Source organism: Aegilops tauschii, chromosome 2, assembly GCF_002575655.3.
Source record: "Aegilops tauschii subsp. strangulata cultivar AL8/78 chromosome 2, Aet v6.0, whole genome shotgun sequence".
Taxonomy (NCBI): domain Eukaryota; kingdom Viridiplantae; phylum Streptophyta; class Magnoliopsida; order Poales; family Poaceae; genus Aegilops; species Aegilops tauschii.
Window position 1 is genome coordinate 342,825,212 of NC_053036.3, and position 11,853 is coordinate 342,837,064.

The 11,853-nt window shown below is 45.8% G+C and overlaps 1 protein-coding gene and 1 long non-coding RNA gene across 2 annotated transcripts; one reads left to right on the forward strand and one right to left on the reverse strand.

Annotated features, from left to right (window-relative positions):
* Positions 1-246: 246 nt before the first annotated feature.
* LOC109744507 (probable protein phosphatase 2C 38) lies at positions 247-8,812 on the reverse strand. Its single transcript, XM_020303633.4, has 5 exons — positions 7,880-8,812; positions 2,846-3,220; positions 2,589-2,706; positions 1,001-1,224; positions 247-908 (listed from the first exon to the last, which is right to left on the reverse strand). The coding sequence occupies exons 1-5, from the start codon at positions 8,348-8,350 to the stop codon at positions 507-509; spliced, it is 1,590 nt and encodes a 529-aa protein (XP_020159222.1). The 5' UTR covers positions 8,351-8,812; the 3' UTR covers positions 247-506.
* Positions 8,805-11,476, forward strand: LOC120973392 (uncharacterized). Its single transcript, XR_005768155.3, has 3 exons — positions 8,805-9,759; positions 10,122-10,387; positions 10,469-11,476. It is a non-coding gene; the product is annotated as an uncharacterized lncRNA (long non-coding RNA).
* The last annotated feature ends 377 nt before the right edge of the window (positions 11,477-11,853 follow it).

An 11,853-nucleotide genomic window follows, 5' to 3' on the forward strand; every position in this document is an offset into this window, starting at 1 on the left:
GGTGATCCAAACAAGCAGGGCAAAGACAGATCCAAAGATTCAAACGACAGACTATGACGCTTTGACCCGCGGAACGAGTGAATTTAGGACAGAACCTAGGGTTTACTGGGGAAAAGAAGTCCAAGGCCACAGGTTACGTGAAACCTAGCCCCAGAATAATTTTGCAAAGTGAACTAAAATTTTAAAAACAAGCTTCTAATCTTTCGAAAGATGCTAAAAAAATATGTACACATAACACAAATGCAATAACAAAGACAAACGGCCAGGAGGCATAGATGAATCTAGCAATGCTGTCAACGAGGACGGGTCATTATTATATGGACAAAGAACAAATATAACCAATCACAACCTATAACTGACCTTTTACTTTACAAAAGAACAAAATCGAGGCTTACACCCACTTGCGAGTAGAACTCGCACCGGCTTCCCATCAACATTGGCCAGTGTAAGCAAAACAAAGTCACACAGCTCTTGAACTAACTGAGTATCTCAGCTGGCAGGCAAGTTCAACCTTCCATGCTTTGGTTTGCAGCTGAAGTAGGCGTCAGCAAATTTGTCGGAGTGGCAGGCATTGGGTCGCCGCTAAGGACAGGCCACTCTTTACCTGTTACGAATGCGGTAGCAAGATCTGTAGGAACCACGGTGCTTGATTTGACAGTCGAGAAATGCTTACCACCGTCCAGTTCCACATTAGTTGCGAAATCTTTGGTTCCTGAATCGGACGATTTATTTGTCAAATCTGTTTTCAAGAATAGACAGACAGCGGCGCAGTCATCAACTTTTGCTGTGGGAAACCGTGTTCTCCACGTACGGTGAGCCGTTTGGACAAGAAGCCTTGCTGCTGAGGCCTCTGAAGTGGATTCACTGACAATCTTAACGACGTCATCGTTTGAAAGTACATCCCACACCTACAGTGACCAAAGAAATTAGATGATCACATGCCACAAAAACCATCTAGCTCGCAGAAATGTTCCAAGTTAATATGTGGTCAGTTGCTCACCCCATCAGTCGCCAACACAACGAACTCATCCTTTTCTGTGATGTGATGGTACGAAACATCAGGAACAGAAATTACACCATAACTCTTTAGACAGAAGTCTCCAAACGCTCTTGCCATGGCCAACCCTGGGGAGTTGTACTTCGGAAGCCAAACACGAGTAACATCTGGCTCGTTTGGGAGAGAAAATACTCTGCCCTTTCGTTCCCTGATCCGTGCCGCTTCACCTGCAAAACATGCATCTTGCTTCATTTACATGGGCATCTACTCATAACAAATACAGTTCTTCCCAGAGAAAATGTAAACCACAAAAGCATTGTCGTCACAAGATATTAATAAGCTTGTCGTCCTTAAAGGGAGTGGACATGAGATCTGAAGTTAAGATTACAAAGTGAGCTATTGGAATATCAAAATCCGCTCCCTGCATAAAATGCAATGTAAAAAAGATTGTCGTTTCGGGCCAGATATGTCAGGTCCAAAAAGTTAACATGTGGGCCCGTTCTCAAGTTTGTACTGTCAATGATAAGTTTTTTGAGTGTGTGGTGTCCATGATAGGTTATGTTTACACTTTTTATTAGTACCAATTCAAAGTTTTGATATCAAGCTATCTTTAAATAACTGACTCTGAAGAAAGTCAGATCTAAAACAGAACAGCAGATGCAACATGTTGTTACATCCCTATCAGATCAGAAAAAAGGAAAATCAGATTGAGCTTTTTACTCACAAAAAGCAGGGCAGATTGTAAAAAGTTCAATACAATATTTTTACTTAGATACTCCCTCTTTGTATTGTGGATGTTGAAAAAAAAATTATAAACTTGGTCAAACATAGAAATGTTTTGAATTATAAAAAACCTAATATGGACTACATTTTGAAACTGAGGGAGTATAATAATTCTCATATCTTACCATAACTTCAGAATTATATTATAATCACTTTTCAAAAAAAGAAAATATTGTTGTAATAGATATTTGATAAAACTACCACATGTCATGTAAATAAACCAACTTCATTTACTTGTTAAAATAATTTTCTAAGGCACAATACATCATACAGTGTCACGACCTGAGACCTTTTCAGTTATGTTTCCAAATTTTGTGCACATACCATACAAGGAGTTCTTCAGTTAGGGTGTTTTTAGTTGGAGGCAGCAAGTAGAATCATGCATCCGATTTTAAGTAACCCACAAGTGAAATACTCCCAGCATCCTAACTGCTCCAACAAGCAAATTAGAAACCATCCACCTAACTAAGAAACCAAAAAGTAATCTATAAAAATATCACCATAGTTGAAGAGCTTTGGTAAATTTAAGAACAAATACAACAGGACACTGGCAAAAAATTACACGTTTTGCAATGCATATATCATATCATGTAGTTTCATTATCACATACTGATGCATGATGTATTTAAGAAATTGACTATACGATACACTGATTCAGCAAAAATAATAAAAAAAAGTGTTACTGCTACTAGAACTCTTTGTAACACAGAAAGTAAAAGGTAGCTAAGAGTCACACAAGGAAAAGGAGGAAAAAATTGTGTTGTAGACCTTTAAAAGAACACACGGGGATCATTAAAATATAACGTACTTGGGATGCTTGGTTTGAGATCGACTGTCAGTTGAAGAGCAAAAAGGTGATTATCCTCATCTTTAGTGGCCAATATAGCTCTAGAGTCCCCCAAGTTGCCGATTATAAGATCCTGCCCCTGTAGAAATAGCAAGAAGAACATGTTAAAATAAAAAATACCAAGCGAAGCTTCACAACAAAGTAAAGTACAAAGTAAGAAATATCAAGTGAAGCTCCACAATAAAGTAAAGTAGAATCATTGTTGCTATGAAAAATACCTGCTTGATCAATGTGACTGCTGTGGTTCCACTGAACAGACAATCAATATTTTTATGTGACTTCAAATCCCTGTCCATTACATAAAATGCCCTCAAGAATGAAGTTCTCAATGCTGTGAAGATTTCTGGGTACCCTCCATTCTCTACAGCTCCAAGGGTAGCATCAGTATCTTCAACCACAGTTTGCACAGCATCTCCTTCAGTTGTCCCATTTGTGACTCTGTTATTTGACAACTCTTTGTATTCATCCCTGGCTATATTTGCACTCAGCTTCACAGGGAGAAGATCTCTGACCATCTTGGAAACCAAATGGCCTTGTGGTCCATGGCCATCAAAAACACCACAAAAGATGGTACCATCTTTTGAACCAAAATTCTGCAAGCGGAATGCAAACACGTTAAAATCAACTATATAATGCCCAAAAGGACATCATTGAACAAGGAGAAAGAAGTGCACAATCCGTACAGTTTCAGCCTACAAGCAGGTCAGAACCACGAAGCCTACGCGACTTATAGCTAAAGGAAAACTCTTGGTCATCAGATAACACGTGGTTCCAAGAATACCAAAGTGCATCAGACGGTGCATGCCATGCATAAATGTGTTGTCGACTGTAGTCCACTAAACAGGGAAAATTATATTTGCTTATATCATATGGGTGAGCTCACAGTTTCGGGGAGTCACATTTGATGGATTTTGATTCACATACAAGTTAAAGATCCTTAAGCTTTATGTGGCCCAGGAGTCCCGGATCCTAAGCCATGCCGAGCAAGATCTTCGGGCAAGGCTCAAGAAAAGGGTGGTGAGCTTGGCGGTCCTTGAGCATTCAAGAAAGAAGCAATGTGCTCGAATTGCAAATCTGAGAGAGGGCGATGCCAATATCAAATACTTCCATAGGCGTATCAATACGAGAAGGAGAAAGAACCACATTCATCGGGTGAGTATAACAATGGTTGGGTCACGAAGCATGAGAAAAAAGAGGAATCATCCATGATCACTTCTCCCACATCATCGGAAAGGCAAGTGAGAGAAAGGACTTCAACTGGGAACAATTTCATTTTGAGGATTGTGATCTTAGTGCTATTGATGACCCCTTCACCACGGAGGAAGTGTGTCATGTCATTAGCCAAATGTCAAATGACAAGGCTCCCAGGCCGGACGGTTTTACCGGACTGTTCTTCAAGAGATGTTGGGACACAATTAAAGTTGATGTCATGTGCGTGATCCACCTTTTTGGTAACCTCCAATGGCTTAACTCTGCAAATGTTGTGCTCTTGCCTAAGAAAGATGGAGCGGAGGGGATTGGTGACTATAGACCAATTAGTCTAATTCATGCCATCGCCAAGATGCTCGCGATTCGCCTTGGGCCTCACATGAATAGCCTTACCTCCAAGGCCCGAAGTGCTTTCATAAAAAGGAGAAGCATCCATGACAATTTTATGCATGCGTGCACAAAACTCCTGCCATTCTTTTCAAGCTTGACATCCACAAAGCCTTTGACTCGGTGCGTTGGGATTACATTCATGATCCTCTTCAACGGAGAGGCTTTCCAAGTAAATTTCGAGAATGAATTGCTGCCTTGCTAATTGCTATGTACCTCCACTCCTCGGATTCTTCTCAATGGAGTCCCCCCCCCCCACCCACACACACACACACATCAAGCATGGCCGTAGCCTTCACCAAGGAGACTCCCTCTCACCTCTCCTTTTCGTCATTGCCGTCCGATACACTCCAACAAGTCCTAGACTTGGCCACTAGGCATGTCTTGCTTCACAAATTTAGAGGCCGTCGAGCTGTTTGCAGAACTTCCATATATGTCGATGATGTGATGGTCTTCATGGCCCCCATTAAACAAGATATTGACAACCTCACACGCATCTTGGGCTGTTTTGACGAGGTCACCGGTTTGGAGGTCAACTTCCAGAAAAGCTCCTATGTTCCCATTGAGAGCGCAACCCGTAATCTCGAGGACATCCTTCATAGTTTGTCGGCGTCTCACGCCTCATTCCTCATCCGCTACCTGGGCCTCCTCCTCTCCATTTGGCAGCTTAAGAGAGCCGATTTCCAATTCCTAGAGGACAAGGTGGCGGCGACGCTTGTCCCATGGGATTGGCAAAATATCACTGCTACGGGCGTACCACTCTTGTTAAGGCGGTGCTCACCTTGCAAGTCATCTACCATACTACTCCCCTCATCATTCCGCAGCAGGTCATAAAGAGCGTCAACAAAATTGAAAGGGCTTTCCGTTGGGCGGGAACAAACAAGATCACCGGTGCCAAGTGCAAAGTTAATTGGGCCACGATGTGCAGACCAAAAGAGCTAGGGGGCTTTGGCGTGCTTGACCTTGAAAAGTTAGCACGTGACTTACGTTTGCGCTGGCTTTGGTATGAGTAGAAGGAGCCCAGCAAGCTTTGGGTGGGTATGGGGAACTCGTGTGACAATGTGGACGTTGACTTCTTCTATGCTTCTACCATCACAACCATTGGTGAAGGTGTCATTGCCCCCTTTTGGGACTCCCCTTGGCTAAATGGCAAGAAACCGAAGGACATTGCACCCCTCATTTACATGGCATCCTCGAGGAAAAATTGAAAGGATAGAGAGGCCTTGGCGGATGATGCATGGATTCACAAGATCAAACTCGACGAGATCCTTTCCATGGAGCACCTACGGCAATTTGTTATGCTTTGGCGACTCCAAAGCCACACACAACTCCATGAGTGGGCATTACTCTTCGGCTTCAGCATATAAGGCACAATTCATTGGATCAACAGGCTCCACCTCGAGGTGCTTCATTTGGGGCGTTTGGGCCTCGCCAAAGGTGAAATTTTTTGCTTGGCTTGCAATCCAAGATAAAATTTCGACGGATGATAGGCCTGCAATCTAAGATAGAATTTCGACGGCCAATAGGCTTGCTCGGCGGGGTTGGCAAAATTGTGACCTTTGCCCGCTTTACCGACTTGCATGAGGGCAAGGCACATCTATTCTTCAAATGTCACTTCACCGTTAGGCCTTGGAACTTAGTCAAGGATTGGCTTGGCCTTCATGCTATTGACAGGGTGGCTTGGGCAATGAAGTACTCTTTGGCATTGATGGTGCAAGATGTCGGGCAACAACATTCACAATAGGAAGGCTATGGCATCTCTCACCGTACTTGTTAGTTGGACTATTTGGAATGAGAGAAACGGACGTGTCTTCTGACACAAGTCAACACAACCACCGATCATTTTTGGCACCATTAAGAGGGGAGCAAAACTTTGGGTTGTGGAGGGCGCAAAAAAATTGGGCAACATCATGTCAGGAGAGTAATCACCCATTGTACTATTGGTGTGGTGTAACAAACTCTATTCTCCTTTCTTAATTAATGGATGAGGCAAAGCTTATGCCTCCGTTTTGAAAAGAAAATAAAATGATTCTACACTAGAGCACATGTCAGTTTCCAAAACAACATGCATTAGGTAATAGAGGGAGTAGTTAAATCAATTCAACTATGTTCAAACCTAATTATTAACGAATCGGTATTACAGCAGATATTTTGGTTTAAGGACAGAACATGCAAGATGCAATCTGAAGCGCTAGCTTGTTACAAGCGTTTCTCCTCCTGTTCTTTTTTCAAACGGTCCTTTAGTATTCATATCGTTAAACTTCCTAAAATTTGATCATGGAAGGACTAAAAGTTTCTAGATTGGGCAAATGAAAATAGTAATTATTTTCCTTCAAATTGCAGCTCTAATATACAATATAAAACCTTAAATGATGGTGCATTAAGTAAAACATGTAAACTGTAAATGATGGTGTATAAAATGAACATTTAGGAGACCACAGAAAAATTGATAATAACATTCATAGAGGAGAAAACTGTGTAGACCACACGCTACACAAGGTACTACAAAAAAACCATGAGATTGTATTGCTCAAACTTATTGAACTCTGGAGATAAACAATTTAATAAAATCTCATGGATATAATCAGTGGCGGAGGACGGACCAAAATCGAGGTAGGGCGGACTCTAGAGCGTAAAAGAATATCATGCAAAACCTTCATGGCCACTTGCCGCTGGCACCACCTCTGCACCGCTCTGCGCCCTGCCTACGCTGTTCCGCAGCTGCGTACTTGCTTCCCTGCGACCTGTGGCCTGGAACAGGCTGGCACCCACGCTGGCGCCGCCGTCCGCCTACCTGCTGGTGCCGCTGCATATTGCTAGGCGTTCTTGACTCCCCCTTGTTCGTCCGCCGTCACTGCTGAGGTCGTGGCCTGGTCCAGCTGAGCTCCTGGTTCACGGGCTCATGGCCCACCAGGTCTCCCCTTTCCTCCCCCCAACCACAGCGATACATGATACAGCAGCGTACGTGTATATTCTTTTGTTCGAAAAATCAAGGTAGGGCGGCCACCCGGCCTTGCCCAACCAAGTCCTCCGCCGATGGATATAATGAAATATAGTAAATAAAACACAAAGAAATGGCAAGTCTCATGTATTCAACTCTAGGAGTTCATGGGAAGAGAAGATAAGATCGTCCTTAAAAGGAAATATTAAGATAACGATAAGAATCATGTGCCTGCTTACAGGTTTCTTCATTTGGGAGAACAATAATTGAGCCCAATTAAACTACCAGCTAGAACACTCTGCCGGCGATTCAGTCGGCCATATCCAATGGCAATCCATGTGAAACCACGTAAACGAGACAAATGAAAATGGTATTCTATTCCAGAAGTTGTTGAATCAAACAGGCATTCTACAGCAAGACGCCACATGTGCGTCTTACGTGAAAGTGAAAATATCTTTGTCTGGTCCAGCTCAAGCATACCTAAGAAGACATGTATTAAAATTAAATTTTGCACCAATCAGACGGTTATGTTTCTTCATGCAAGTATCAGGATTGGCTCATGACGAACAAAATCATGAAGACATCCTTTTCATCGTATCCAAATACTTGTGGAGCATATGCAGTAGCAGTCACACATCACCGAAAGGTACCCATGGAATTAACAGAAGATAAAAATGGAAAGAAAAATACAGAATTAAGAACTCAAATAGTATACCTCCACGACAACCATGGCGTCCTGGTTGACCCCCTTCTTGCCCTGCATCGTGTAAAGTGAGGCGCTAGCGCAGGCGCCGTTGCCGGCGATGCGTCCGGGCGCGCCCCTAATAAGCTCGGGACGCCTTTCCTCGGCGGAGGCGCCGCTTGGCGAGGAACCCCCGTTCCGCTTCCGCCGCAGCGGTCGAGCGGCCCACTTGAACTGCGCAGGCCCCGCGCTTGCGGGGGTCACGCCTAGCCCCCGGAGCAGGCAAACGAGAAAATCGACGCAGCACCCGTCGCCGCCGCCACCACCGCCATACAAAGCGGCCTCCGTGGCCGCAGGCCTCGCGGCGGCGACGCGCGCGGCGACGGCGACCGCTAGCATCCGCTGCTGCTGCGCCTGCGGGTGCTGCAGCTGCTGCTGGCCGGCACCGCAGCCGGACCTCCGGCGGCTGAGCACGGGCCGCCTCCCAGCCGCGACCGCCACCATGCCCTCTCTTCGAATGATTCCGCCCCCCTTAACTCGTCTCTTGATATCTGCTCAGGTCAGGATCTTGGCGCAAGAAGCGAATCTCTTGGCCGGAGTCGGATCTTGCAAGGAGAGGAGGGTGGTTTGGTAGATGGATGGACCTCGGTGTGGCGAAGAGTAGACGCAAGAACTGGTCGCTGCAAGGGCGCGAACGAGGTGGGCGTGGCGGGCACTAAGGAGGGCGCTGGCTAGGGCGTGGAACACGCACGGTGAATACTAGCAAAGATATTAGTTTTACTGGTTCAATCGGCGATATTATTCTATCGCGACGGCGAAAGGGGAGCTGGAGAGGACAAGAAGCCCAACAGGAACAGGTGCCACCTCCCCTCCTCTCCTGTGGCCTGCGCGGCGCCTCCGCGGGTGTGGACCGGAGAAGAGAGGCGGAGGCAAGAATCTCCGTGGCGGAAAGGGAGGGGAGGGGGCAAGTTGTGGGGGAGGGGGGGGGGGGGGGGGGGGGGGGGGCGCTCTTCGTCGGCTGGTTGCGTGGTTGTCCTGAGACGGCGACGGACCGAGAGAAACACGTTGCAAGGGGGTCGGTCGGCAACGGGAGTGAATGGCCATGGCCGCCCATGGGTGTCCCGCTGAAATTTGTTTACCTTTTCCGTTTGTCTGTGAGCACCCTTCCACAAAACACCATCTATCTTTTAATTATTTTGAGAATAAATACAACGGATGAGCCGTTTCGGTGCCTGAGCCCAGCTGAGCTCGATATCTTCTGTGTTTGGGATCCGTGAAAAGGTGTCTGCCTGGACTGCCACGGAGTTTAGGAAAATAGCACTGGGGCGAAATACGCGACGGAACAGTAGGCATACGTGGGCCCTAGGTCAAGCGGCGGGGCGACGGAAACGGTCGTGTGGTCTGGTCCGTGGCCCAGAACGTGATGGGGTTTTCCGAGCCATGGACCAGAACGTATGGTCTGATTCGTTCTAGAAACACTTGCCGGCTCGCGTATCCGTCTTGCTTCCAACCACTCGCCGGCGGCGCTCGGTCAACACCGGCGGTACCTGCGTGCAAAAAATGGAGGATGCTGGCATGGAGTTCCTCCTAGATGCCGTTGACAGGTTAGGTATCTCAGATCTGCTTTCGCTTCTTTTCTTTTGCCGCCTGTTTCTCAGGTTCCCCTTGCGAGAGGAGTTTGCCGACAGCCATGGACAACCAGATTCGATTCCTCTGGTCCTGCTGGCAAACATCGGCTCGGGAGCAGCCGTGCCTGCAGACTCGGATGCTGGCTCTGGGTGTGGTTAACAAATCGGTGGCGAAGTCAATGGTGCCCCAAGAGCTGGGGGCCGGCGAAGACCGGACTCATCTTCGACGAGGTCTGCGCAGTCGACTGACAGGGTCAACCCGCAGGCCCCTGAGTGGACAAAAAGGTACGAACGTAGGATGTTGGTGCTTTTAGGAATTGACTGTTATTGCTAGTTCCTGCACATTACTATAAGTTGGCTAGTTCTGGCACAAACCTTGGTTACTGTAGGATTTTAGCTTCTATGGCTAGTGCCTGCTGATTACTGGGCGCAGAGGACAAAAAGAAAATTCAGATGTAGATTAGAATGTGTGAGTTTCAGGCAACACATGGTTAGTGATGGATTCGGTAATCTGAATCAATTGGAACCTTTGGCTTTCCATTCCCGTAAAGCTTCCTGGTGTCATGGTTTCAGACATTTGTTACATAAAAATAGAATAAATTGCAAAAAAAATTGGAACCTACTAATCATGCTGCCATGAACCGCAGATTACAGCTGGGTAGTGGTCCACCAGATCGGGCACCATACCCTCCCAGAATGAGTGCTATGGAGCAGTCGATTGGCAAAATACGCGGAGGAGCCAACAAAGAGTGTAATTAAGCCAGAACTTGGCCTGAGTTTCGATTCGTTGGGTGAGGCATATGACTTATAGAATTTGTATTCCTATGAGATTGGCTTTGGTATTAGATGGGATAAGAGCAGATTAAACGCAAAGAGGACAAAATGCATGCAAGAGATTGTCTTTGGTTGCTCGGTGAGTTCTAATTATTCTTTTGTTAATGTTTTTTTATTTCGGGAAACATTTTTACCGTGTGTTCTGCTGAACAACTTGCAGGGCAAGCCGGAGACTGAGAATAGTAGGTGATGCAGATGTGAGTGCCTGGCCTTGATTAGGTTGTTACGTGCAGCAGACAAACCTGGTATATACAGAGCGTCGTGAAAGCCACAACCATTCTATGTCGTTGATAATGGGCGAGAAAGTGCACTGGCTGTCGCAGAAACACATTGATGTGTACACAAAGGATTTGATAAAACAGTTCAGGGAGAATAGTGTGAACCTTGGGAAGGTATACAACATAATTGGCAGTTTCTTTGGGTCAGTCGAGAAAGTGCCATTCACAAAACGGACTCTAAGGAAAATTTGCGGTAAGATACGTCATGAGCAGGCAGAGGACGATGTTAGGAAAAACTTTGGAGGTGTTTGCTGACATTGTGAATGGTGATCATGAATTTACATCCAAAGTTTTGGCAGACGGAATAAGGTGAAGAACTTCATGTGGACTAATGGTAGCAGCTGAATGCAGTACAAGTTCTTTGGTGATGTGGTCACTTTCGATACAACTTACAGGACAAACCTACATGACAAATAGCAGAGAGATGGCATCGTACGAGGGGCTGAGTAAGCGGACAAGGTTCTGCAGCATATGTCGTCATGAGGGACACAAACGGACTACGTGCCCTGAAAGAGGGGATGCACCAAAGAAACTGCGGAAGCCTGGGAAGTGCAAGAATTGCGGCATGGAATGACACCGCCGGACCACGTGCACTAGGCGGATGGGTGTTGCTGAGAAATGAATTATGAACTTTAGATACTCTGTATTATTGTAGTTCTGAGGACTTTCTGGTGTGTTTCTGTGAGCGTTGCTCCACGCTTGTTCCTCCGTTTCGATAGTCATGTGGCAGACTGTAAAAGTTAGAGCAAACATTTGTTTAGCAATCATCTGTGAATTATTCATTTGGTTAGAGCAAACATTTGTTTAGCAATCATCTGTGACTTATTCATTTGGCAGACTGTAACTTGAGTGTGAATTTAAACTATTTGCTAGGACATGTTCGATATTTCAGGTTTTTCTTCTTAGTAATTGAAGTTGGTTCTCATTTTCACCAGAGGGGATTACCTGCGTGGAATAGAAATAATATGTGCACGGATGATGTAGTTTTGGTGACACCTGGCCAGCATGCACACATAGCCCCGGTTTGGGCACGTCTCCAGTTCAAAATTCGAAGTGCAAGCTGTGCAGACTCAGGTGGCATGTGGGAAACCGGCGTTTGTTGTATAAGAGCAGGCGACCCGGCAGCCCACCCTTGGTGCTTTTCAGCAATCCTGCACTTTTCAAACCATTTTGAAGCTAGAAGTAGTAGCAATGGCGCCTTCGTCTGTCGAAACTACAAGGAGTGGCACGACTAGGAGGTCTGAAGGTGGGCACTGCGTCGGAGGAC